Source organism: Lepidochelys kempii, chromosome 4 (assembly GCF_965140265.1).
Source record: "Lepidochelys kempii isolate rLepKem1 chromosome 4, rLepKem1.hap2, whole genome shotgun sequence".
Lineage (NCBI taxonomy): Eukaryota > Metazoa > Chordata > Testudines > Cheloniidae > Lepidochelys > Lepidochelys kempii.
Window position 1 is genome coordinate 137025585 of NC_133259.1, and position 27764 is coordinate 137053348.

Here is a 27764-nt window from a genome sequence, read left to right on the forward strand (position 1 = left end):
ATCCAGCCAGCATCCAAGTATGAATAATAAGGCCCCACAAATATCATTGCAGTTTATCAACCTGGTCACAAATAACAGTGAATCAGGCATTTCCCTGTTCAGACAGTTCTACCATGAATGATTTTAGTCCCATTCAAATGAAACTTGGTTTTAAACAACGCTGGTGAAGGATCTGGGGTTGGATGGGAAAAGTGGAGCTCTTGATTTGACCAATGCCCACAAACGCTGCGTCTTTTGAGCAGCAGTGTCGTGTCTCCCTCACCCCCACTTCCTCCTGCCAAGGTAATCACATATTCTTTGAGCCCATTTTGCTTTTATTACCGTACAGTAACACACACTACAGCTGTTAACTACCTATGACAGGGAACACACGCACAAAATAAAATAATAAATTAAAATAAAAATTGTGTAAAAAAAAAGAAAAGAAAAGGATTGTGTACATTGAGTTTCTTGGCTGACATTTTTATTTGATCTTGTGGCTGACCGACAGCTTCCGGCTGCGAGGGATGGCAGCTCGGTTCAGTTCTCAGGAGCGCAGGATGGCTGCGGGGGGTGTTTCCTCTCTTATCTGGGAGCTTTCATTTCCAAAGCTCTGCTGAAGGCCGCCCAGTGTGTGGAACTGAGTGCCGAGGGAGGAACTGGTCCGTAAGCCTCTTGTTTGGCCCATGCACCACGGAGGAAACTCAGCTGTTGGTGGCGATTGCTTTGTCTTTGTGAAATCTCGACAGTTTTTGTTTTGTTTTGTTTGCCCCGTATTTTCCCCTCCTCCACCTTGTTCCTCTCATTGGTTTATTTGCCAGCAGCCTGCCCCCTTTCTAGTCATTAGATGTGACATCAATGTCTTCCCCGTTGGACTGTTTGGTGGCAATCCGCCATCTATTGATGTGATGGGAACCTTTCTTCTTCTGGTCTGATTCGGGGCCTTCCTCTTCCAGCTTCTGCCTCTTGTATTTCGTCCTTCTGTTTTGGAACCACACTTTCACCTGGGCGAGACAGAAAGAGGAGGGGAAGTCACTGAGATTCTAAGCGCTCTCTGGGCATGGGTTTTGACCCGGAGCAAGCCACGCCTCGAGAGTGGCCCTCTAGCTTTTCCTATGTGGGGGACCACTTTGTAAGAAAGAACCCCGCTCCTTTCCCAACTCCCCAACTCACCGCAGCCTGACTTGCCAGACAGTCCAGGACTTGGTCTTCCCTCGCACATTTTCCGTTGAGTGTATTGACTGTAATATACATGTATGATATATGTATCTGTACTGTAGTGATTGTGACATACAGGTAGGGTACTGTATTGGATTGCTGTGTAGCATAGTGATTATAATGAATGAGTAGTGTAGTGCAGTGATTACAATATTTGTGTGGTGCAGTGATTGATTTTACTGTAGATGTATTGTAGTGTCATGTAATAATTGTAAGGTATTTTTACATTGATGTAGCAAGCTAATCAAGGACAACCCTCTACCCCCACACCGGGAGTTTACCTTGACTATCTACATCTATATAAAAGCTACAACACCTTGTTTCCACTAGGATTTCACAGGGAAATAGCCACCAGGATGCAAAAAACCACAGCTTTTGTGCAGTGTAGCCTATAGCTTATCCAATGCTGATCCCTAGGTGAAACTACAAACATTTGTAGCCTGACAAACGTCTGGAGGGTGTCCACACTAGCCTTTTCAAACATGTTAACTGCCTTGAGATAACTGGCAATGAATTACAGGAGGTAAAAAACACAAGGAGCTGCGCTACGCTAGGAGTTCCCATCGGCATAGCTACATGGCTTAGGGAGTGTGAAAAATCAAGTTGCAGTGGGGGAGGTTTAGATTGGATATTAGGAAAAACTTTTTCACTAAGAGGGTGGTGAAACACTGGAATGCGTTACCTAGGGAGGTGGTAGAATCTCCTTCCTTAGAGGTTTTTAAGGTCAGGCTTGACAAAGCCCTGGCTGGGATGATTTAACTGGGAATTGGTCCTGCTTTGAGCAGGGGGTTGGACTAGATGACCTTCTGGGGTCCCTTCCAACCCTGATATTCTATGATTCTATGATTCTATGATAAATCCACCCCGCTAAGTGATGTAGCTGACCTAACCCCCAGTGTAGACAGCACTAGGTCGCCAGAAGAATTTTTCCATCAACCTAGCTACCACCTGGGGTTGGGGGATTACCTACATCAACGGGAGAACCCCTCCTGTCAGAGTCATGTCTACACTGAAGCACTACACCGATGCCACTGTAGCGTTTCACGTGTAGACATACCCTCCGTTTGTGGGCCGCCAGGAAGGGCTGTGTGGGCTTCTGATGGGTCATGGACTGAGAGTCGCTGGCTTTTTTCATTTTCATTTCATCTGTGCACTGCCCAGTGGGCACCTGGAGTAGAATGAGAAGGGATCAAATACCAGGAGGGAGAGATTGGTCCTGGGGTATTTCTGGCCTGGCTGACAGCAAAAAGCGCCATACCCAAACTTTACTGGATCTCCATCCCTGCTCTTCAGACCCAAGCTGGGGGCTGAGTTTAGAAGCAGCTAGACTTGTGGGTTCTTATGTGAGCCTTCAGCATCTCTCCTGGTGCTAGTTTCAGCTTCCACAAGTTCAAATAGGGACAGGAAGGAAAAAACTAAGAGGAACGAGGTTGGCAACCCAGAGAAAGGTGCCCCAGTTTCGCTCAGAACAGAGCAGCCCAAGAGGTGACAATGGGACAAGCATTGCTCAGCAGCTGCAAACTGCAAATTGTGCTGCTTGCGAACAAAATGTTTAAAAAAAAATTGTTTTTGACGTGAAAGCAGCGGCTGTGAAAGGTGCGAAACTGAAAGCCAGGGACAGCAAAGCCCTCTGTGTATCACCTCCAAACACATACACTGGTGGGAAAAGCATCTCCACCCTGCTCCCTGCTGGGGGAACCATTTGTAGGAGGCAAGAGGAAGGTGCTGGCCAAATGTCCCTTCATAACTTGGTTTCTTTGCTGAGGAAGAATGTCCCTCTAGCTAAAACCCTTCAACTGTGGTTCGCCAGACCTGGATTCTATTCCCAATTCTGCCATGGGGCTTCCTAGATGGCCTCGGGCAAGTCACGTCAATCACTCTGTGCCTCAGTTTCCCCATGTGCACAATGTGGATGATGCTACTTCCCTCCCAAGTGGGGAGTGGGGCGGGCATTTATCCGCTGCCCTGATTTTCACGAGGGCCGAGCACCTGGCAGCTCCCAGACCAGCTAGTCTAGGTGAGGCGCTCAGATCCTCCATTGATGAGCCTCACTAGCGTTACCGGTTTCAGAGTAACAGCCGTGTTAGTCTGTATGCGCAAAAAGAAAAGGAGTTCTTGTGGTTAGTCTCTAAGGTGCCACAAGTCCTCCTTTTCTTTTTACTAGTGTTACCACCGCTTGTAACGTCGACCAGATAAAAAGACAAACACCAGCAGCCCCCTAGGGCAGGAGTCAAACCAGCGACTCCAAGGTAAAAGGGTCACTGCAGCTGCGTGAGAGTTACCGGGAGACGTGTGGCTGTGACAGGAACTGCTCAGAGCTCGTACAATGGCAGTGCTCAATTTCTCCCTTGTCTACACCTTTCCGTGGCTCGCTCCCTGGGCTCTATAGCTAGATCAGTCTCTAGCGTGACTGCCATGGCGCCAGGGAACCCCACCAAGCATTCTGGGGACGCGCTTTGCACAGTGGCTGCTAGAGAGAATAAAGTTTCATTGTGTCTTGTAGGCTCAAGGGTTTTGCCTAGAACACTGGTTCTCAATCAGGGGTCTAGGCCCCCCTGCAGGCCTGCGAGCAGGTTTCAGGGGGTCCCGCCAAGCAGGGCCAGGGTAGAAAGCCAAAGCCCCACTGCATGGGCTCAAGCCCAGGGCTCTGAGCCCTGGTAACTGGGGCTCAAGCCGAGGTCTGAGCAATGCAGCTTCATAACCAATCCCCAATTTTTGCCCAAGCTGGGGGACAAGGAAGGGATTTGGATAAGGCGGTGGTTCAGATTACAGAGCAGAGACCCCCGGGGCCAGGAGGAGGGGGAGCCGGAGCCCCCAGCCACGAGGAAGGCCACCTCACTGCAGAATGGCAGAACAGCTCCTGCCTCCTGCCCATTTATCCAAACTCCCGATTAGCCACATAAAACCTATGTCTCCCCCTGCTATTCAGAGGCTCCGGAGTATACTATATTACAGCAGGGTCTATAGGCGCCAATCAAGGTCAGAGCCCCATTGTGCGGGGGTCTGCATAGACACAGAGTAAAAGACAGTCACAGCTCTGACAAGTTTGCAGTCTAAACAGACAAGACAAAGGTGCTGGAAGTGACTCATCCAATGGACTGAGACCAGGTCTTGTGAGTCCCCATTTTAACACCCTCTCCCCTGGGCCACACAAACATGACTGAGAGCTGAGCTATCTAGCTTAAGCAGAGCAGAGCTGCACTAGTTCATTGTTCAGTTTGGGGGCTAAGCTGAAGAATTAAAAAGAAAAATTGGGTCACTTTGAACTGAAAGGGAATTTTTTTCCCCCTCACCGAAACGAAAAAGAAATTGTTTCAGGTCGAATGAAATGTTTGTGTTCGCCGCTGAACAATTCCCCCTGCCACCACCAGTTTTTTGTCCCAGGTGGTTTTCAGGCATTTGTTCTCTGCTTGCTTGTTTTTAAATTGTTTTTTTCAATTGCGCCATGAAAGGCCGTTTCAAAAGGTTTCATTTCAAAATGGTCGGACTGAAATGCTGACAAGTGAAAAGCTGAACCAACGCATTTCAAAATGGTTGACGCAAAACATTTGGAATTTTTTTGGTGGTGGCGGGGTCAAGACTTTTCACTCAATTTCACAGGAATCCGCAAATAGTTTTGGTGCCCCGAAAAATGCATTTTTAATTGAATTTACTGTTTGCCGAAAATGTGTCATCAAACTCGACGCTTAAGTCCTTATCCGGCCCCGAATACAGCAGCATCTGAGCACCTCAGCACTCAGCACTCATCCTCTCAACACTCTTGTGAGGCAGGGAAGTGCTCTTCATTTCACGGATGGGGAAGGGAGACACAAGGTTATGCAAGGAGAGGCAGCGCCGGGAGCTGACCATAGGTCTCCCAAACCCCAGAGTAGCAGCTGTGTTGCTATTCTTCCTCCTTGCACTTAGAACTCGGTTCACCATCCTGTTGATAATGTTCTAGCTTCTAGCCTCCTGCTCCGTCTCCCAGAGCCGGGCTGGCTCTGCGAGGCTAATGGGAGGCAAAAGCAGGAAGGATTTATTCCTGTCATGAAGGGCAGCAGATCAGATGCCGAAGGCACACAGGGAAAAGTGCCATTGTGTAACAAGGGCCGGTTTTCACAGTCACTTCTCTGCTCACAGCAGCACTTGAAGTACGATTTAAACGACATTGTGACACTCGTGTCGTGGCATCTTATCAGGGCTAAATTTGTCAGTGGGGACAAATTTAGTGGGGAGGACATTTGGCCCCTGGTCTTTACAGGAATTCAGAGTAACAGCCGTGTTAGTCTGTATTTGCAAAAAGAAAAGGAGGACTTGTGGCACCTTAGAGACTAACCAATTTATTTGAGCATAAGCTTTCGTGAGCTGCAGCTCACTTCATCGGATGCATCCGATACTCCTTTTCTTTTTACAGGAATACAATCCACTCTGGCGACACTGTTCATGGTCTTGCATTCACAGGCCACACCGCACTGCCTTACATCCACCGGGTCCCATCACGCTAGCGGTGTAGATGGACCCAGTGCCTGACCCCCTCCAGATTTCACTGATCTTGCTTTGACAATATCTTTCCCCTGCCATACTCAGTGATGACCCGCTAGCCCTGGAAATAGAATAGTTGCCAGCAGCGGGGGCCCCTGGACCAGAACTGAAGACTGTTCGAGTGGTAGCATAGCTTGTGCAGAATTCTTTTTAATACCATCAGCGATTATTTGGGGGGTAGGGAATGTGTTTCCTTCTATGTTTGTACAGCACCTAGCGCAGAGCGGCCCTGATCCTGAGATAAATGAGAACGATTCAGAAGTAGTTTGGTCCTGTCTACATTGGCCCTCAAGCCATTTTGAAAACTGATTCAGAGGGGGACCCAAAACTGAAAATCACTGGGCCACATCTTCGAGCATTGAACAGCTGCAACTCCCGCTTGCAGCCACTGGGAGCTATGGGTGCTCAGCATCTCTGGGAAATTTGGTCCCTTCTTAGCAACAGTGGTTTAAATCCCACTGCACTCTAGGCTTGTGGCCATTTCCCCCTTAGGTTAGGATGAAACCTGGAAGCATTTGATGCATGTGGGCAGCTTTAAAATCCAGCCCCCTGTGGTTCCGGCCCCTTTTCCAATCCAGTGGAAGGCCCTGCCTCACTGTTTGCTTCCCAACAACCCGCCTGTTTCACAGAGGGCAGGCAAAAATAACACGGGGGGCTTGGCTGGGGGCTCCGCAGGCACCCGATAAAGGCAGGCTGAAGGCAGCACCGTGTGAGGGGAATGCAATCACAAACCAGACAGCCATTCGTGGAGCTCAGAGATGCACATTTCATCTCCAGCGCTCTGAGAGGGACCCCCTGCCAGCTCCAAAGGACAGCCTCCCTGAACAGGCAGGGGTGTGAGAAAGAAGCCCCATAAGTGATGGCTGCAGTACAGTGAGGGCAGGCGGCACATCCCTGCCCTGTTTGAGTGGAGGAGCCATGGGCATACCTTCCCGTCCACAGCCTTTATTCTCTGCTGAATCTCCCAGGGCTGGCAAGTGGTTAAAGCAGGACACGTGAGGACACCGAGTTCCAGTTCTGCTGCTTCTTAACTGCATGGCCTTGGGCAAGTCACCTCTCTGTGTCCCAGGCTCCCCATGGGTCGAACAGAGCTGCTTACTGCCTGGGAGGGGTTAATCCATGTCGGTAAAGTGCTTGGAGGCCAGAACCATAACGGGGAGCAGGGACCATGCCTGGCGTAACTGAGCCTGAGAAGGTAAGCCTAGGTCCTCAGAGGTATTTAGGTGCCTAACTCCCTTTGATTGCAATGGGAGTTAGGTGCCTAAATACTTCTGAAGGTCTGGGCCCTAATTACCAGTCCCTTGAGAGAGAAAATACCCTCACTGGCATGGTTATTACTTCGTAAAGCCTTTGCCACTGGAATCATCTCACAGGTGCAGCTAGATGGATCAGGGGCCCTCAGACCATGGGCTGTGCAGTGACAAAGACAGAGGCATCCCTTCCCGGTGTCCCACGCAGGGAAAAATTTGAGAACTACGCCGTGGAGGGGTTGGGGGTTCTGCAGGAGGAGCGGGCAGCCCATGCTCCTGAGGTGAATTGGTCCTCAGAATGGCCAAGGATGGAGACTCAGTGTCGTAGCTCAGGAAGCTAAGTGAGGAGGCATCTCTAGCCGCGTGAGAAGGGAGGTGAAGAAGCTTAGTTAAGAGATTGCAGCAGATCTCTTAGGAACCAGGCCTTATGGGCTGTATTTTTGGTGCTGCTGATGGCCTGCCAAATCACTGAACCAGCCAAGGCAATTTCCCCTTCTGTAAAAGGGGGATAATGACAGCTACTTCACCGGAGTGGTCTGAGATGTAATCCACCAGCATTTGTAGCATTCTGCCTACTTCACACAGGGGGGCAGGAACAGTGTGTGAATAGTGAGGGGTGCTGAGAGTCATTGAACCAAACTGTAAACCCTGTGTATGATGGAAACCACTTCAAGCCAGGGGGTGCAGAAGCCCCCCACCCCCACCCTCCTAGTTCCAGCACCTACCTATGTCCTCAGGTGAAATGTGCTAGGGGAGCATTTAAAATCCAGTCACTGTTTAGGCCTTGCTCACAGGCTGTGATGCCTGTAGGTGGGGGCAGGCAGGCACCCACACATCAGAAATGACCTGCTTGTCATGTTCGGATATTGAGTGAGCTGTTTGCTTCCTCATTAGGCACCAGTTAATCTTCATCCTATTTATGTCCCCCCATTGCCGGGACACAGAGAGGCTAAGTGACTTGCCCAAAGTCACGCAGGAAGTCAGTGGCAGAGCAAGCACTTGAGCGCTGCTCTGCTAATGCCAAGGCTAACACTTTATCCACAAAACCACTCCTCCATCTCACCAAGGCGAATGGCTGCATGCCACCCCCTGCTCTCTGGAGAGTCAAGCATAACTGCCGTTACCTTCTGCATAAAGCTTATGAAGAGACGGAAAAAAGGATCAAGGAATAAAATCTCCAGTGTCGGGATTTTCCAGCGTCAGCCTACGTTACGGGGAGAGGTCTGAGAAGCTGCAAAGCAAACGGGTGAGTAACCGGCCTCAGAACAGAACTACTGGCAGAGCAAAGCACGAACCCAGCCCGAGTTCATAGTGTGATCTCATTAGAGCGCGTGTGCCCAGAGTGAGTCAACACCTGGCTGAGGGGCCTCTGGGAAATAAACAAGAGCCAGCGTTCTGCTTTGATGGTGATTCTTATTCTCTCCCAGTATTACTGAGCCTAGGCCCCAGCAAGACACTAGGGGGCACTGTGCTGCTTCACTGTCCTGACCACTCCTATGGAACATTTCCACAGGGGCCATGGATGGGCCTGGCTGGTTTCCCGTTTGCGTAGTTACTTTCTGCTTCTCTACTGCCGCATCGATTGGACACAATATGATTTACTTTCTGTCTTGAAGTACTATGCGCCATGGTTGGACAATGGCCACTGTCCACATCACAGCTGGCCGCATTTCAGTTGTGGGCAAAATAATCCCTGTATACAGTTTATGCAGCGATTTAGGATCCTTCACCTTGACATCTAAGAACTGGTTATTTTATTAATACCGATGCTATGCGATGCCGGTGGATCCCAGGGAAAGCAAAGCACGTGGATTCAGCTCATTTGCTTTCTTCACTTTAGGGTATTTTTAAAACAATACTTATAGCTGCCTTTCATTCAACAGCTCCAAAGCACTTTACAAACATCAGTCCAACCTTACAGACATGGAGGATCTTGGGAAGTATCATTATCCCCAGTGTATAGAAGGGGAAACTGAGGCACAGAGCAATGGCTAAGATCATGCACAAATCAGAGCAAGGTATGGAACCCATCCTGACAGCCGGAGAGCTCTAAGCACTAGAGAGAACTTCTTTCTGATCTCTTCTCTGCTTGGAGAAATCCACTCGAACATTGCAGGTGCCTGGGACCTGAAAGCCATGCTGCAGAGGTAAACCACGCTCCCGCACACCATAGGATTTCCCAGGCTGGATCAGACCTGTGATCCATCTAGCCCAGATCCTGTCTGACAGTGGTCACAAGCCAGATGCTGCTGAAAAAGTGCAAGAATCCCACAGTAGGCAGAGGTAGGAGAATCTGCTCCCCAATCCCTAGTAGAAATTGGCTTAAATGAAGTTTTTATCCCTTCCAAAACTCTTTTAGCATTAGCTATGATAATGCTGGATATTCTCATCCATATAAACATCCATCCAGTCCCTCAGAATTGTACTAAATTCTTGGCCTCAGTCACATGATGTGGCAGTGAGTTCCACAGTCTAATCACACCTTGAGTGGAAAAAGTATTTCTTTTTATCAGTTTGCAATTTGCTGCCTTTCAGTTTCATTGACCATCCCTCTTGTTGTGTTATGAAGCAGGGAGAACAGATGCTCCCAAGCTACCTTCTCTATCCCTTTCATTGTTTTATAAACTTTTTATCTGCTGCCCTGTATACACACTCAAAGTTTTGGACATTATCCTCATCTTGGGAATTACTCTAGGTTAAACTCTTCCTTGGGTTTTCCTCCCATCTGTGTTAATGCAGGGCCAGCCATCTGAGGTATTCAGTGTTTTCTTTCTGCGATGAAACATTGTCCATAGAAGTATATTTATTAACCCTTGTTTCTCGCTATTGCAAGCATAGGAATGAGATACCTTGTCAGCCATTCTCAGCCTGTCTCATTCCTCTCTGCGTTGTTATGGCAAGGGGTGAGTGGGTGGTGCCTTTGTATTTGGAGGGGGCCTGTGTGTAGCTGAGCAAGGAATAAATAACACATGGAAACACTGGTTTAACAGCATTTCTGCCCTGTTACTCAGCACAGTCTTTCTGGGTTCTTTACAGGAGCTGGATCACAGTGGTCCCCTATGGCCTTAGAATTTCTGAAGTGCCCTGTGTTGCAAACTCGCACCGTTCCCTACTGCACTGTATCTTTAGGGTGCCATGTTGAGAGCCTGCCGTGTCCTTCGTGGGAGAGATGAGATAGGACCGAGTTATAAGTGAGCTGTAGCTCACGAAAGCTCATGCTCAAATAAATTGGTGAGTCTCTAAGGTGCCACAAGTCCTCCTGTTCTTTTTGCGAATACAGACTAACACGGCTGTTACTCTGAAACCAATCAGTATGAAGGAGATTCATTATGGAGACTGCTGGACACAGTGGTTCTCTCGGGCTCTCTAGCTGCCAGGCTGGATAACCCAGCTTGTGCTGTCTATTGACACCACATAGGGTCACTGTTCAGTCTGGGCTGGGACTAAGCTGTCCTGGATCGACTAGAGTCCAACTGCTCCCTGAATACACTCCCAAGGTACAGGTCGGCACCGGCCGAAGCAGCTGAGCTCATGAAATCAGCGTCTCCATTTTGTAAACTCCTCACCCCTAATACCTCTGGAGTTTGTCTTTTCAAAACCCCAGCAAAATTCAATTACAAGAATTTATGGTCAATGGAGCAAATGCCAGGGAATGAAAGAGTTAAGGAGTGATTATGGTCAGAAAAGTGACTGTGTAACCATGACACCTTCTTACTCAACAGACATGCCCCCATCCGAGTCTCTGAGTCAAAGCTGCCCGACAAAGGACATTTTCACTCCTTTTTGCCCTGCAGGGGCCAACACAGCTACAAGAGAGGGCGCCGGACTCTGTTCCGGCTCATGCATAGTTAACCAAATTGTTAACCAGATTCCAGTCACAGATCTTTATTGTTTGTGTCAAGGCAGAATTCGGAAAGAGCCCAGCTTGTCTTTCTGATGGCCAGGCTGAGTTTGCTGGGCTGGCAGTTAGAAGAAAACATCTTTGGGATTGTCGTTGGAGCAAACTGGATCTGGAGCCACTAAATAAATAAAACCCCATGGTGCCGTTTCTACAGTCACCTTCCAGAGTCTAATGGCACTTTAAGGGGGAAATTCTGATCTCAATTACACCTGTGTAAATCCACCAGAATCAGTGGAGATATTCCAGATTTATACCACTGTAACTGAGAGCAGCATCTAGTCCCACATTTATCCTCAGAATGATGCCTCTGTCCCACTGAATATGTTTATATCCCTGTTATTCTGTTTAAAAGTGTACTTTAATATAGTAATGTTAAGTGTGGTAGATACGGGATTAGCAAACTAACATTACTTTGGGAAGCTGAACTCTTTACTTCCTTAACATTTGTGCATTTATTTTCATACCAAGACTAGACGAGATGACCCTGGCTGTCCTGTCTAACCCTATGATTCTATGATTTCTGTTACCTTAACCATCATTGAACAGCATCCCATGGCTTGTTTAAGAGGCAATATAGTCACACTGTAACCCAAATAGCTTTGCTACAATAAAGTTAGGCCTTTATTGTTAGTGCTGTTATTGTTATTAACAGAATGCTTTGTTATGTTAATTTCAGGCACACCTCTCACAGGTGCTAGACTCAGGACAGATGGATTTTCCTCTCTGCCCTGCACGCTTTTGGATCTGTTGTCCATGCCTGTTAATGGGACATGGCAGCTCCTAACATAATCCGCACTTGTTGGCCTTGCCCCACTTCTCTGTCCTAGGTTTCATTTAAAATCCGTAGCCACTATGGAGCTGCCGCCTGTGAAAGTGGGAGCTAGTCCAGAGACAGCTCGGTTCGTTCCCCACCCCGCAACCCTCCCAGTCACAGCCAAAAGCAATGGCAAGAAGAAATAACATTGGAGGCCTTTCCCCTTGAGATTGCACAGCACATTTCGTCTTCCAAGCCCAAATGTTCATTAGGAATCCACTCAGCAGTCTTTTCAGGGGGTGGGGAAGGTTATTTCCCCCCATGTCAGAGACAGGGAAACTGAGGCAGAGGTGCTGTGACTTGCCTGTGGTCACTGATTCAAGCTCGAAAGGGCGTGGCTCCCAGGCCTGTGCTCAGGCCACTACCACCTCTCCCTTCTATGGGGTGTCTAGTCCTCCAGTGTAGCACCCCACACTTTCCTATGTGAGTCTTGACTGATGGAATTTCGCCTGTTTGGAGCGGGAGGAATTTTCCCCACTGAACAACGAGCAGTTTCTGCCTCCTAAACCACAGATCAGCAGGGCAAGGGGCATCCATTCAGAGACCCCTGCCGTTCTTACTGCCAGCCCACCAGCACGGCTCCCGCATAGCGAGGGGCTGTTCTACCCTCACTGACCCTGTAGGACTTCAGCAGTGTAAATTCACCCTCTACCCCCACCCAGTTTCACAGCTTGGCCATGCTGGTGCACCTCTATCTCTTGCTTTCCTGGACTGCCACTGGGGTGGGGTGGCTTTCCACATTGGGGGTGGATGACAAGGAACTCAATAAAGTGTCCCAACTGAGCCCACGTTTTTCCTGGGGGTCACTGGGGTCTTTGAATGAGGTTTGGAATTATGGGGTAATAAATGATGGGCCGAGCCCTGCTCTCACGTCAATGGCGAAGCTCCCCCAGACTTTGCCAGGAGCAGCCCTGAGCCCGCACCTGATGATGGAGTGTTTTGGAACAGAACCGCCCAGCCATGGTCTTTCTCCTGCTTTGCAGCTGGAGTTTACAGGAATCACCCCCGAGACCTGCCTCTGGCAGAACGGGGAGGTTTCCATTGGCCAAAAAGCTTCACAAAAAGTCAAGCAGCATTTTGTCAATTGCAGCTGGAAAAATTATTCCAACACCCAGCACACACAAACACACACTCGACAGCCAACACCTACCCCTCCATCCACACCTCTAACACAGAGCCACAGCCCCTCCTAAACAAACCAACACACACACAGCACATGGACTACACATGCATCCCGGCCTCAGCACGTCACAACGAACCCACAACCCTCCAACACAAATCGACACACACACACAGCGCACAAACGACGCACGCATTCCAGTTCAGCACGCCGCACCAACCCCTCTGACACAAATCGACACATGCGCAGCACACAAGCCGCGCATACTTCCCCGCATCAGGGCTTCACACCAGCTCCTCCAACACAAATCAACGCGCACACAGCACGCAGACTACACACGCAGCCCAATATCAGCGCGTCACAACAAACCCACAACCCCTCTGACACAAATTGACACACACAAATTACACCTGCATCCCACATCAGCATGTCACACCAAGCCCACGAGCCTTCTGACACAGACTGGCACATAGAATCATAGAAATGTACGGCTAAGATAGGACCAAGTATAAATCGCAGTACACACAGACGGCACCTCCTGCCCCCCAGCATCAGCACTGGAGTTGTGCGTACGTGTGTCTTTGGGGGCTGGTTAGGCAATTGGCACTTCTCTCATCTGAAATTAAAAATATCTCTGTGTGTGTGTGTTTGTGTGAGAGAGAGTGTGTGTGTGTGATTGTGCATGAATGGTGTGAGAGAAGGTGCGTGTATTATACAAGAAGGATGCTATCACGGATGCTAGACATAGGACCAATGTATGGGTCCTGTCTGCCGCACATGCTGTGGATCTGTTCTCCACAGGCTGGACACACATCCCAGCAACAGCACATCACACCAAAGCCTCCTTCTCAAAGCCACACATAGAGAGAACACAAACGACACATTCATGCCAGCATTATCAGCACAGCACCCATGAACCCCCACTCCCCAACCAAATCAACACACCGCACACAAACTACACCCCCCCCCAACGGCAGCCCAGCACCCACCAACCCCCACCCCTCCTGACGAAATCAACACACAGCACCCATAACTCCCCACCCCTCCTGCTAGTGGGTATGGTCTGGGCTGGATCCCCTGTGAGCACACCCCAGACTGACCCCCATTAGAAGGTGTGGTGTAGGCTGGAGCCCTGTTGACTCTATGCCAGCCCCTCTCTCTGGTGCCTATGCCCCAGTCTCCGTGTCTGTTCACTCCATAGGGCGGGAGGTAGTCTCCCTTCTATACACCTCGTACCCTATATCCAAAGGTGATGCCTGGGCAATGCCCAACTCTTTCCTGGGCTGGGACCCGAAGGGATGGATGGGTGTGGGTGGGTCTCTTCAGACCCCTCTCCACCTTCTTTCCGGGCTGCTCCAGATGTTGCTCTCTGGTCCCAGTTGTGCCTCACTCCAGCTGTGACACTTGCAGCTGCCTCTTCTCAGGAGAGGAGGCAGGTGCTTCCAAGCGTCCCAGAAAGTCTTAGCTGAGACTGGGACAAAGTGCCAGAAGAAGAACTGCTCAGAGATGGGGCAAGGCGAGGGTAGGCTCGCGAGTCGAGCTACTGAATTTGGGGGACATTTAGGCAATTTGAACGTCTCTCATCTGAAAGCGAAAAGATGTACAGGCATGGTTATATGTGAGGCTCTGTGTGTGCGCGGTAGGCGAGAAGGTGCCTATGTTATGTAAGAAGGATGTTTGTGTGAGAATCTTACCTATGCGATGGTGCGTGTGTCATGCATGACACACCATGTGTGTCTCATATATGAGGAAGTGTATACCTTATACTGGCAGTGTGTGTGTGTCTGAGATGTAAGGTGTGTGTATGTATATTTTAAAAAGCATATACCCACACTCTAGTAATATATGTGGTGGCTGTAAATATGAGTTACAATCTGAGCTACACTTTTTAATTCCTATTTTCAGAAGAGTGGATGTGACAGATTGATTCCAGCAACGAGTAAGGGTCTCTGTCCGTACTTTGATGCCCATTCATACAGTAATACACGTTTCAGGTACAGCATTTGTGTATTTCTCATGGAAAATTGGTTCTGCCCCCCCACACACACACACACTTTACATGATCAAACATAAATTTAAAAAAGCTACAAAGCAAAATGAAAAAATAAGTTAATAACACTACACATCTGGGTTGAAATCGAAAAGTTCCCTTTGGAAATAGCTCTGCTTGTGCATTTACGAGCTAAATTACTTTGGTGACCATTCAGGGCCAGGTCTGATCCTCCTTCTCCAGTTTAGCATCTTACTCCTAATGACGTCTGTGGGACGGCTTGTGGAGTGAGGTGATACTGAAATGCTGTTAAAGGCTCAGAATCCGGCCCTAGGTTATTGGCAATTCTAAAGAGACATCTCTCAGTGCAAATTGCCGACCTGTGTTCACTGACTGAATGCAGATGATAAATAATACTGTACTAGAAAGCTACAAAAATGTGTCCATAGGATTTCTAGAACTATAAATATACAATATTACTGAACAGAGACTAAAGCATAAGATTGTGCTCTCTTTCTGTCTATACATATGCACACATGCCCAGATTTAGAGATACACATCTTTCAATTTTCTGAACAAATCGCAATTAGCCTTGGGGCAACACAGCACAATCCCAAGGACTCCTTGACCACCTGGAGCAATATTTGACGGCTGTTGCCATCAAAACTAATTGGCATTTGTTTCATTAACCTTTTGGGGTTTTTCTTAGAGCTGGCTTCATTCATGAGGCATGACAGAAGAAGCAAAGAAGAACACAGGACCGCAGAGCATGAGTGATGACGGTGGATGGCAAACTACAGCCTTCGGCATGCCAGCTATTGACCTGTCTCATTGGATTTGGGGTGAACACATTTAAAATGATCCCCTGGGGTTCACAAAATTCCAAATGGGGATATGCAGAACCAAAGCACTGGGAAGACTGGATCTGGATCCAAGTCTGAATTCTGTGGCTCAGCCTCATCATCTATCTATCTATCTATCTATCTATCTATCTATCTATCTATCTATCTATCTATCTATCTATCTATCTATCTATCTATCTATCTATCTATCTATCAAACCAGTTTTCCAAAGGTTTAAAGCTGTTCCTGAAATTATGCCCAATAACCCAAACTCAGAAACTTTTTTAATCCTGGGGCAACTTTTTGCTGCTGATTTCTTCCAAGAACCTGTGTGTGCGTGCGTGTGTAATACACATGTAAATTTAGTTATATATTTATACCGTATCATATATACTCACACAGAATTTAGCAAGATTCAAAAACAGATTGGCTAGTGATGTGGATAATGAGAACATCCACAGCTACATTAGATTGGATGCCAACATGGAAGGGATATAAACCCTCCTAATTCAGGGAATAAGCCAACCACTGACTGAGAAACTTTCCCGATGGGCAGCTTGTCCACTGTGGGGAATTTAGCACCTTCCTCTGAAGAAGCTGTTGTTCTCGGACACAGCATACTGAACTAGATAGACCTCTGGTCTGATCCAGTCTAGGTATATTCCTTGGTTCCTTCACCTCTGCATCTTTTCTCTCTATGGTACAGTTTTTACATCCACATTCCTATCTATAATATTTCTGGATTTCAGTTTTTCTTAACACTGTAAGGAAAAATGCCCTTGTAAAATCTTGTCCAAGATGGGGGAAAGTTTAGATTAAAATGAATCTCCATTCCTTTTTAATTTACAGCCATCCTGGCTTCTATTTCTTATCGGGCTCGACTTCTAAAAATGGTAAAGCTTGTTTATACTAACAAACAAGTGCAATAAGGTTCCTCTTTTGCAGAGTTACATGCAATGGAATAATGCTACAGGTCAAGGGTTTTTTATAGCAATGCATGTTGTAATGATTGTTATTAGCAGTAATTGTTATCCCATAATTACGTATAAGTTAAAAATTAATCCCCATAGTATCATTCCATTAGTCCAGGACTTTTGGGGAAATGATCTTACAAACATTTGTACTGCTGGGTCTCAAGCCCTTGATATACTGAATAATAATAGTAATCTGATTGAGCAAAGTAGGGGAAAGTCTTTTATCACCTACAGATAGCAGGGAGTCAGCCCAGGAGTTAAGCTAGTCAGATTTGTTGCCTTTATGGCTGTATAGTGTAATAAGATTGCGTCTTTGAAGTCATGAGGAATTTCCTCCCCTTCCCAGATATCCTTATTCCTTAATGATTTCTTGTAGATAGTTGACCGGGTTTTGACTTGACAGATACAATGGACAGCCAGGCCATAATAATAGTAGCCGACTTTGCAAAAGGAAAATGATTCTGTGCTCCAGAACTACCAGTCCCTTGGCCTGCAAAGGCAATTGCTTGCTCCTTGCTTTCCTGATTCAATTCCTGAGCCCATACCATGGGGTTTTCCAAAGAGCTCAGCCCTTCCTTACCTATGTTCCCACGGAAGTCAATGAGAGGTTGGCATGTTCTCCTTCCCCCCTGTTTCTTCAAGGTCCCAAGATGCGCTATTCCTAGCAGTATCTTGTCTGAGTACCCTCCCCCCCCCCCGCATCCTAACTCCTGTCTGCCTGGCTGTTGGCACAGCAGAATGGGAGCGCAGCGGCTTCATGGAACTGGCTGCGCAGCTGTGCTGAGACCTGGGATGACAAATCTGGGAGCCTGCTACATTGCCTGGGGCCTGGGGCCCTCCCATGTCACCCCAGTTATAGATGTTTTGGGAGGCCTCCTTGAGTTCGGGCCCCGGTACAATTGTTCCCCTCTGTGCCCCCCCCATGGAAACATGTGCCATGCTACTGCACCCCCGCAGCCAAGCAAAGGGTGACCTATCCATTTCTGCATGGCACCTAACACCACAATGAAAGAAGGCAGAGAGGCGAGGGAGGGAGGGAGGGATAGAGGGAGGATGGATGGATCCCCCCCCCATACACACTGTACTTACCTGGGTCTCGGAGAGGCTGAGGCTGCTGGCCAGCTGTTTGCGCTCGGCCCCCACCACGTAGTGGTTCTTCTCGAAGGCCCTCTCGAGCCTCAGGAGCTGGGATGGGGAGAAGGCCGTGCGGATCCGCTTGGGCTTCCTGGCAAAGGGCCCGTGCAGTAGCAAACCCTCCTGGGACACCTCGCTCCCTGCGGACCAAGCACCAAGAGTCAGAGACTTGCCTGGTCAGGGCTCACTCCCCAGGGCACCCCCGGCTTCTCAGTCTGCCCAGCCCCCTCCCTGCCCCACCAGCGGGGGTGCTGCCTTGGCCACTCCCGCTGGGGGAAGGTGTGTCCTGGGGGTGACTCCCCCATTTCTCAGGGCTGGGCCTTTGCAGGCTGCTCCTTTTCCTCTCCTGTCCCTGCCCAAAGGGGCTGCCCTTCCCCCCACCCTGATCTTCGTAAGCAGGAAAGAAAGTCCCTTGGGCAGCCTCAGGACTGGGGAGCCCCAGGGAACAGAAAGAAAGAAAGAAAGAAAGAAAGAAAGAAAGAAAGAAAGAAAGAAAGAAAGAAAGAAAGAAAGAAAGAAAGAAAGAAAGAAAGAAAGAAAACGAATGTGAATAAAGAAAGAAAAAGAAAGTGAAGAAAGAATCAAGAAAAAGGAGGAAAGAAAGAAAGAAAGAGAAAAGCACACCAAGACGGGAAGGGAAGGAAGACGTGGCGACGGGGTGATTGCGATGGATCGATCCGGCCTCCTGCTTCCCCACTTCCAAAGGAGACCCTCCCACCCCCCAAGAACAGGGAGACGCCCCAGGCCCCCAGCGAGCGGCCCGGGCCAGCAAGGTGAGCCCCGCTCCGCTCGGCGCAGGGACCTGCCCTGTAATTAAAGGCCTGGCAGAGTAACGAGGCAGCGCTTATTGGTGCCCATAAATCACAGGGTGGCTCCCTTTGAAACTGGCCTTATCTCTGCCCCCATCCCGCGCGGGGTCAGGCCGCGGGAAGAGCGAGGTGCTGCAGGGACCCCCGGGAGCCCCCTGACAAGTGACCTGGTGGCGGCTGTCAGGACCCTGCACTTAAGCAATTGCAAAGCGCGCTGAGCTTTTAATTAGCTGCTCACCCCGGGACGGGGAAGGAGGGGCGGGGAAAGCCGGGGAGCCCCGGCCAGGGGCCCAGCAACGCCTCGGAAACGGGCGAGCCTAGCGAGGGTCCCAGGGGCTGCATTCACCGGCAGGCGCGTATCCCGCTCGGGCCCCGGCCCCCGGCCCCCGGCCCCCGGCCCCGGCTGGGAAACTGAGCCGCAAAAAGCAGGGTCATGACAGCCAAAGTCATGGGAGTAACCCCCGGCTACAGCGGCGTTACAGCCGGGTCCGGAGCGCCGGAGCGACAGCCTGGAAACATAAGAACGGCTAGACTGGGTCAGACCAAAGGTCCAGCTAGCCCAGTGTCCGATAGATAGAGAGAGAGAGAGACAGACAGAGAGAGAGAGAGAGAGAACGAAAAAAGAACGAGAGTAGAAGTAGAAATTGATACATATGGTGGAAAGAAAGAAAGAAAGAAAGAAAGAAAGAAAGAAAGAAAGAAAGAAAGAAAGAAAGAAAGAAAGAAAGAAAGAAAACGGACCTAAAGAAAGAAAAAGAAAAGAAAAAGAAAGTGAAGAAAGAATTATGAAAAGGGACAAGAAAGAAAGAAAGAAAGAAAGAAAGAAAGAAAGAAAGAAAGAAAGAAAGAAAGAAAGAAAGAAAGAAAGAAAGTGAAGAAAGAATAAAAAGAAAGGAGGACTGAAAAGAAAGCAAGGGAAGGAAGGAAGGACGGAAGGAAGGAATTGGCTGGAGGCGAAGAAGTGGAGCAGAGATCGATGGTGACAAGGCAGAAGTGGACCGAGGTACATTAGCTCGGGATGGGAAAGAGCGAACACTTCTCACACATCTGCCTTTGTCCGAGTGACCCCGTCCCCCCGGTATCACTGGAGGAAAGTCGGGCGGGAATCGGGGGGACCCCCGGCCCCGCTCTGGGCAAACCGGGGCGTCTGGAGAAGCGTCTCCTCCCCTCCCGCTGGCGCTGGCCAGGCTGCCGGGGAAGTTAAGCGGGGGAAACAGGAGGGTGGATGCGGGCACGGGCCAGCGGGCAGCCTTTGGCCATTGAGCTCCAGGGTGGGACTCCGACCCAGCTGGTGTCTCCCGACACCGACAGACCCAGCCAGGCCTGCCCGGGAGCCCAGCACGCCCCGGTTCTACAGCGGGGGGCCCGTTTCTCCCCCATTCCCAGCCCCCCAGGGGTTTCCACTCCTATCTGCTCCCCCCTGGGCCTCCAGCCAAGTCACCGGGCCAGAAACCCCAGCCGGGCCCCTCCGGGAGCCGCGCGAAGTTGGTGACCAACTTCCCAGGCAAGCGGCTCCTCCGGGGAATCGCCGGGAACCGGCCCGGCCCCAGCCGCGATCCGGGAACGGGCTACCAGCGACCCCGGCCGCTGCACAGCCCAGGCCGTGCGGGAGGCAGGGACCGGGCTGCGATGCTTTAGGGCCAGGGACCTTTCCCTCCGGCAGGTTTGGACAGCGTCGAGCGCAATGGGGCGCCGGATCCGGCGCGGACACAAATCAATCATCAATAAAGCAGCGAACACAGGTCAGGCGGGGGGATCCCACCCAAACGGGTCTCTGGAGGTTCACTCCCCCTCTGCAGCCTCTCTCCACCGAGATGCCCTAGAGCAGGAGGAGGCAGGATGCCCCCCCCCATTCACAAGGGATCTCCAAGCGCAAAGCGGCCCTAGGGTGACTTTTACACTTTCCCTTGTCGCCCACTTCCCTGCGCCGCGTCCCAGCGAAACAGCAGCGTCGCCGCGCCTGGAATGGACAGAAATGGTTTGTTTTTTTTGGGGGGGGGGTTGGTTTGTATATGGGGCCGGGGGAGGCCGGTGCCCCATGGGATCCAGGGATCCTTTTGGCCCAGAAGCAGGGGCGGGCAGCGGCGGGGATGTCCGGCCGATCCCCTCCCGCGAGCAGGGAAAAGAGGGAACTTGCTCTGACCCCCTGGATTTTTTGTTGTTGTTGTTGTTTTTTTATCTGTCAGGCTGATCGGTGCGGCTGACACCCAACGATTTCAGCAATCTCGCGAGCGGCGGTTTCTTGCTGGAGCGGGGCATAGCCAGGAGCCAGGCGAGAGAATTTGCTGCTGAGGAGATAACCTAATCTCTCTCTTCCCGCCCAGAACAAAGCCCGCCTTTGATGATCCCCTGCTCTCTTTTGACTCGGTTTAGTGTATGGAGTGAAAAGCCTTTAATGCGGATTTGCATTTATAACTCCGTAATGAGGAGTGGGGAGAGGGGGGTGGGTGGGGAGAAGCTCCCGAGCTCCGCAGCCGCTTTGCAATCCCAGCCCGGGTCAAGCTCCTGACCCAGGCTCTTGTTTTCCTTACCCCCCCCTCCCCAAAAAAGTTTCCTTTTGGAGATTAGGTGCAAGCGAAACCTTTCCCTTGGTTTTAGCGCCTAGAAGAGAAATTGACACACACACCCCTGCAGGAGCGATCATATAACGATGCTACGGGGGAATCTGCAGGAGTCTGGGGCTATGGAAGGAACGATCATTTCCAGTATATTATGCGTTTTAAAGGAATAATTCTCTGAGACATACACCCACGTGGGCACCGGAAATTATTTTTGCACAGGATTCAGATTGGCTATGATACCCAAACACGCACCAGCCACACGCATGCGCTTATGGGTGCGTGTCGATTACTCAAGATACTTCTATTTTTCATATACTTCTCGGTGTACATCAGGTATCACACTGGCGTGTGTAGGGTAAATGTCTGTGTTATAGAGCGAAAGAAATACCAGGCAGCCCTAGGAATCCGGCACACATCACGTCCAGGGTTCAAGTTTATAGCAGCTGTGACAAAGTAAATGCGTGTGTGTATCCACACACAGAGAGATCGCCGCCCCAGCCACGTAAGAGTGTGTAAAATTATATATAAGGAGAGGAGTATATTTGTAAAATAGAACCTAATCTGGCTACACTGTGTCCATGCACTGAGTGTATCATATAAACTTTACAGACTACATTATATCTGTCACATACCACGGAGGCCCAGATACATCGCTAATTATATATGTTATCGATGCAAATATCATTGTAAGTGATTTTTCCAGGTGCCTGGCCTCTAGACACTGGGGCTGATCCTTGCTTTTACAATCAATGGCAAAACTCCCCCTGGCTCCTTGAGTTCAACGACACCCGGGGTCGGATCCCTTATCCGATCATTGTATTTCTCTGCCCCCAGAACTGCTCAGATCTACGATTAAAAATACCCCAGCGCAGGGGGCGAGGTTTCTCCCAGTCCCAGCGCGCCCTGGGAAGTGGGAGAGCAAGTCCTACATTTCGTGCTCCAGGTTTTTGTATTTCTTCTGGGAAACTAGATTCACAGTTACCCAGGGATTGCGTCCACCAAAGCCCAGCCAGGAAGCCCTGAGCGGAGTTTACGAACAAGGCTGCCGAAGCCACAGGTTTATCGCCGCAGACCTTGCCCGTGGATGAGCTTCCTACCCTGCCTCCCTGACCTGAGATAGGGCCAGGAACAGCGCATGGACCGGGAGGGCGAGTTTAGTTTACATGAAAACAAAAACGAGCACGCAAAAAACAACAACAAAAAAACAAAAAAAACCAACAACAACCCCCAAAATAAATTAAAATCATCATAAAAAACAAAACAAAATAAAAAACCAGAGGGCTTGAAAACAACATCCAATCATTCTTCTAAAAAGAAACATTTGATTTACTACAGACCCAGGTTTTCTATCCACACACGCTCATTAATTCGTTCATATTTGTTCTTTAAAATATAAATACACTCAGATGCTTTTCAACATCTCCACTACCGCATTCATCCATTATAAATATCGCTGTAAACATCGACCTCCGATTTCTCTTTTTCCTTGAAACAGCGATGCCGTGTTTTCAAGTCTCGTGGCTCTTTATCTAGACACACACAAATCGGCACATATACAGATACACGTCTACACACACTCATGTTTCTAACTGTATTGCCTGCATATACTGTTTGTGTAGATTGTTGCACTGGAAATATCTTGGTGTATTAAAGTGTCAGAAGGCCCTCTGGAGAGAGAAAGAATTCGTATAGCGATACATACCCTATATCTGAGCATGCGGTATCAGGCAAGATCACAATTAGATAGATAGATGGGGTGGGTGGGGATAGATAGATAGATAGATAGATAGATAGATAGATAGATAGATAGATAGATAGATGGATGAGAGGGGTGTATGGGGATAGATAGATAGATAGATAGATAGATAGATAGATAGATAGATAGATAGATAGATAGATAGATAGATAGATAGATAGATAGAGGGGGTGTATGGGCGTAGATAGATAGATAGATAGATAGATAGATAGATAGATAGATAGATAGATAGATAGATAGAAGGTGGGTGAGGTAATATTTCTTTTAATGGACCAACTTCTGTTAATGGATGAGACAGGCTTTCCAGCTACACAGAACTCTTCCTCAGAATATACACAACAATACCCAAGCAGTATGCGCATGCAATACGATTATATATATATACATAGCACCTTAAAGACTAACATTTATTTGGGCATAAGCTTTCGTGGGTTAAAACCCAACTTCTTCAGATGCATGGAGTGAAAATTACAGATGCAGACATAAATATACCAACACATGAAGAGAAGGGAGTTACCTTACAAGTGAAGAATCAGTGTTAACAAGGCCAATTCACTCAGGGTGGATGTGGTCCACTCCCAATAATTGAGGATGAGGTATCAAGATCAAGAGAGGGGAAATTGCTTTGGTAGCAATTGCTTTTCACTCCATGCATCTGAACAAGTGGGGTTTTTACCCACGAAAGCTTATGCCCAAATAAATCTGTCAGTCTTTAAGGTGACACCGGACTCCTCGCTGTTTCTTTAAAAGACCCTTATCTCACCCACCTTGGCTCTCTTAGATCCTGGGACCAAGAGGGCTTACAACACTGCAAAGAGATGAGATTAGATGGATAGATAGATAGATAGATAGATAGATAGATAGATAGATAGATAGATAGATAGATAGATAGATAGATAGCATGCTGAATGCAAGAAGAAATCAACAGCAAGAAATTGTTCAATGCACTAAAACTCTTCCCTTGCATTTCGTGTGTGTGTGGATACGCCTGGATCTACACATATCCAGCACACACCTACATAGACCCGCGATTCCTTGTGACTCCCTGCACCCCAGCTAAAGGAAGTGGCCGGCTGGCTGGTTTGCCCGGTAGATCTGTCCGTGCGTTTTGAAGGGAAAGCGACAAGGCAAAGCACCGAGGCAGCGACAAGCCCGGGAAATTCCCTCCCTTCCCGAGGCTGGCGATTCCTGATTTACCTTGAAAGCGGTGCCCGAAGAACCTGTTCCTCAGCACCCAGGGGTAGAAGTTGAGGGGGTCTCTGTGCTGGGGGGCGAAGAAGGAGTGCGGATGCGGGAGCTGGGAGGCGCCCAGCTGGTGCGGGTGGACGCTCAAGGAGGGGTGGCTCACGGCCTCTGGGAAGACCAGCTCCGGGCTGCTGTACAGGGGCCGGCCGGCTGCCGCGCTGTGAAAGCCATTGACGAAGGCCTCGGCCGCGGAGGGGTTGGGGTAGTTGAGGGCTGTAGGTCGGATGGGGTCCTCTGAAGCCAAGTGATTGTCCTTCGCCACCAGCGACTCGATGGTGAAGCACCGCTTAGCTGCTGGCTGGAACATGGTTTGGTCTGGAGTGAGCTCTTTGGAGGGGGCTGTGCCTTGGGTGTGTGTGTGCGCAAAAGATCCCCCCCAACACACACACAACTCTGCCCCCCTCCCTCCCTCCCTCTCACCCACCCACCCCCCAGCCCAGAAGAAGTGCAAGCAGGTAAGCGTGTCTTTCCCGGCGAGGTGAAAGCAGCCAGGGGAGCTGTGATCCAGGCAGACTTGCCCCTTGCAGGGAGGAGAGCAGAGTCCTGCAGGCAGGCTGGTTGCTTTGGGGTGGGGGGTGGGGGCTCTCGCTCCCGCAAGACGCACACTCACACCCCGGTACACAAATCCGGGCTGGCTCGCCGGAGAGCAGTACAAATAAGCCTGGTACCTGGCAAGGACCATCTGATTGGACAACTCACCTGCCCTAAGGTTGGGGAGGGGGCACATGGGGAGAGAGATCTCCTGAAAAAACTGGACTGGAGCCTTTGCAGAAGAAGCAACGCAAACTTGGCAGGGCTGCGGCCACAGGGGCTCCCAGCTCCTCCATTGGCTAAGCCCCCTCCCAACACACAAACACACACACACACACACACACCTCTTCTTCGCTCCGCTTTGCAGGAAGGGGTGTTTCGTTTGAGGGACAGTTCCAAAAGCCGAGTCACGCCGAATTTAGCGCACACCGAGCGCTGGGTTCTTGGACCTTGACTTTGGGTTCGAAATCCACTCCGCTGCTTAAAGGGGGGGGTCGATTCTAACCCCCCCTCTTTTCAATCGGGTGTGTTTGTTGTGTAACTCCTCGGAGAGAAATCGCTCGATCCACTTTGAACCCGACGCGGTGTGGATCATAATCGCAGGGCAGCGCAGCACCCAGGAGAGCAACAGGAGGTTTTTAAGGCTGCGCCGTCACAATCTGCGTCCACATTATTTCAAACAGTTATTCCTTAAAAACAACACCTAATGTTACCCACCGACAGCCTGCCAGCTCTGGGGCTCCCTGATTTCCTTAGGAGATTTCAGATTCACCTTCATAGCCAGCAGACAGCAAACGCAGGCACTTTCTCCCCGTGTAAATTTGATTTATTTCTTCTCTGGCAAGAAAGGATCTGCTGTGGAAAGGATGCTGGTTTCAGAAGCGGCGATGTGTCTTTTTGTGGGTCTTTTGGTTTGGTTGGGTTGGGTTGGTTTGCTTTTAAATAGACTGTTTTCGAGCTTCTGCTCCAAAGACGTGCAGAATTGATTACTGTGGATTGTGTTGTTTATAGGAACCATATCCATGTTTAAAAGCATCCCTGACAGATAACTACACACATGCATTGTGTGAGTGTGTGTTGCACACACAGACGTCCTGGAATGTGCTCACGTAGGAAGAAGATAAACGCTGTGCAGATAGATGGGCAGACATCCCTGACTGTCTCACCACGCGGCTCAGTGGTGGACAATTTCTGACGGGTTCTTTTCAGTTGCAAATGTAAATCTCTCACATCAAAGGACACTCGGGACAATAAGATCTCGGGGTACACTCATGCTTTGGGGTCGGCCTGATTATTCTTAACTTTCTGAGCTCGTGGCTGACCCCGGTGACTCAAAGACGGGGTAGCTCTGGCTTTGTGACTTCTCCCCACCGGCCAACTCAATGCACCTGGTGTTTTTAATTAGGGCGCAGACTGGGAGGGGGACGTGTGGGGGAAAAAATCAATGCGAATTCCCAGCCGCTGGCGCAAACTCCCCGAGCCCTGGTTATTACCCCGCTTCCCCTTGCTCTAAGATCTCCACCCCTTCTCTCGCAGAGTTCACCCCGGGTTTTGGCTCTGGCTCCCTGTTGGAGAAGTCCAGTGTCCGTACTTTGATTGAAGTTTTGTTAACCCTGTGAAGGAGGGGGCTGCTCCGGAGCGTCCGCTACAATGAGGGTGTAAAGTCTATTTTCCACTCCAGTGGGCTGAAATGCACCAAGCAGGCAACCCACGATCTTTTCCTTTTGCTGGAAAGGAAGACTATTTAAGGGGGGGGGGACTACTAAATAAGGCCGGGGGGGGAGGAGACCCTTCTCTCTTTCTATTCTTCTTGCTTTCCTGTCCTGAGGTTCTTACGGCCCTTAGGAAGGGCGATCAAGGCAACACACAGCCGCGAACACAGATCCTTCCCCAGCAAGATCTCTGCCCAGACCCCTAGGGTTTCCCCCTCTTTTTTCCTCTGGGCATCTTCGGCCGCAGTGGGGCTGGGAGGGGTGCGCTGGGAGACACACACGTACAAACACCGCTCCGAACAAATAGACCAAAACTGCTGCCCTGGCAAACCCAGCCAGGAGGCTGCAGGTGAGGGGAAGGATGAGACGCAAAGCGGGGGATGGGGTAGGGCCGGGCCGGTCGAATTGGCTCTGGGGGCAGGAAGAAGGTTCCAAGAAAGAGAAATAAACACAGGGCAACAAATAAACAAAGACCGAGACGCTCTTATGGGGAGACGCCAACGAAGGTCCCGGCGCGGTGCAAGCGGGTTTTAAGCGCGCACGGGCGGCGAGCAAACACCTGTCTCCTTTATCCCGGTGTGCGTTTATTTATGGGCGCGCTGTCTGCCCGCCCCAGACCTTGCAGAGCTGGAGTCCGCTGGCTCCGGAAGGGATCGGGCCCCGAGGTTGATAGACGGGACCACCGGAGCCTTTTGTTCCGCTGCCTTTGGAGGTGTGGGGGAGACTAGGATTTTAAGCCACGAGAAAGGGCTTCGAGCGGAATGCAAAGTGGAGTGAAAATTGCTCCGCCCGAGGAGGGGAAAAGGGAGGTTTGGTTCGAATCAAACCGCCGTGTAGCGCCAGGCCCTGCGTGCACACCGGCTCGGCTCGGAAACCCAGAGATCTTCCCAGTACTGATGTGAAACGACTCACCGGCGAGAGACAGATGGAGGTGAGCAGGCTATCGACCTAAGAAGGGAGATTATTGTATTCAGGATCAAAGCCTTCCGAGCACTGGGACAAGTCTCCACCGGGAAACACCATTAGGACTTTGGCGGAGTAAAATTAGACGCTTTAGAAACCAGGGACCTGCGGTTTCAGATCCGCAATGATCCACTGGGAAGGTAAAAACAAAGAATTCTTCTTCCCAGTGTAAAAAAGACAAAAGTCATTTTTTAAAAAATCGTTTTTAAAGGCAGGGCTCTGTGTGTTTGATTTGGGGATTTCGGGGTGGGTTTTGGTGTTGTTGCAAACGCACTCGGTGGGTAAAAAAGAAAATCTAAAAATAAAAGCTTGTCTGTATTTGATGTGCACAGAGGTAAGCCCCCAGAAGGTTCAGCTTACGTGTCAAAACCTGTCACTCTTAGCAGCTGCCTGTTTTCCGGGAGCCGTTTGGACTGGGCTTCCCAACGTCGGTTTTGCTGTGGA

The 27764-nt window shown here is 49.8% G+C and overlaps 1 protein-coding gene across 1 annotated transcript; it reads right to left on the reverse strand.

Annotated features, from left to right (window-relative positions):
* Positions 1-293: 293 nt before the first annotated feature.
* On the reverse strand, positions 294-24519 carry LOC140910896 (homeobox protein EMX1). The gene is made up of 3 exons (XM_073343015.1): positions 24067-24519; positions 17699-17883; positions 294-983 (listed from the first exon to the last, which is right to left on the reverse strand). Exons 1-3 carry the CDS (start codon positions 24419-24421, stop codon positions 816-818), a joined length of 708 nt encoding a protein of 235 aa, XP_073199116.1. The 5' UTR covers positions 24422-24519; the 3' UTR covers positions 294-815.
* Between the last annotated feature and the right edge of the window lie 3245 nt (positions 24520-27764).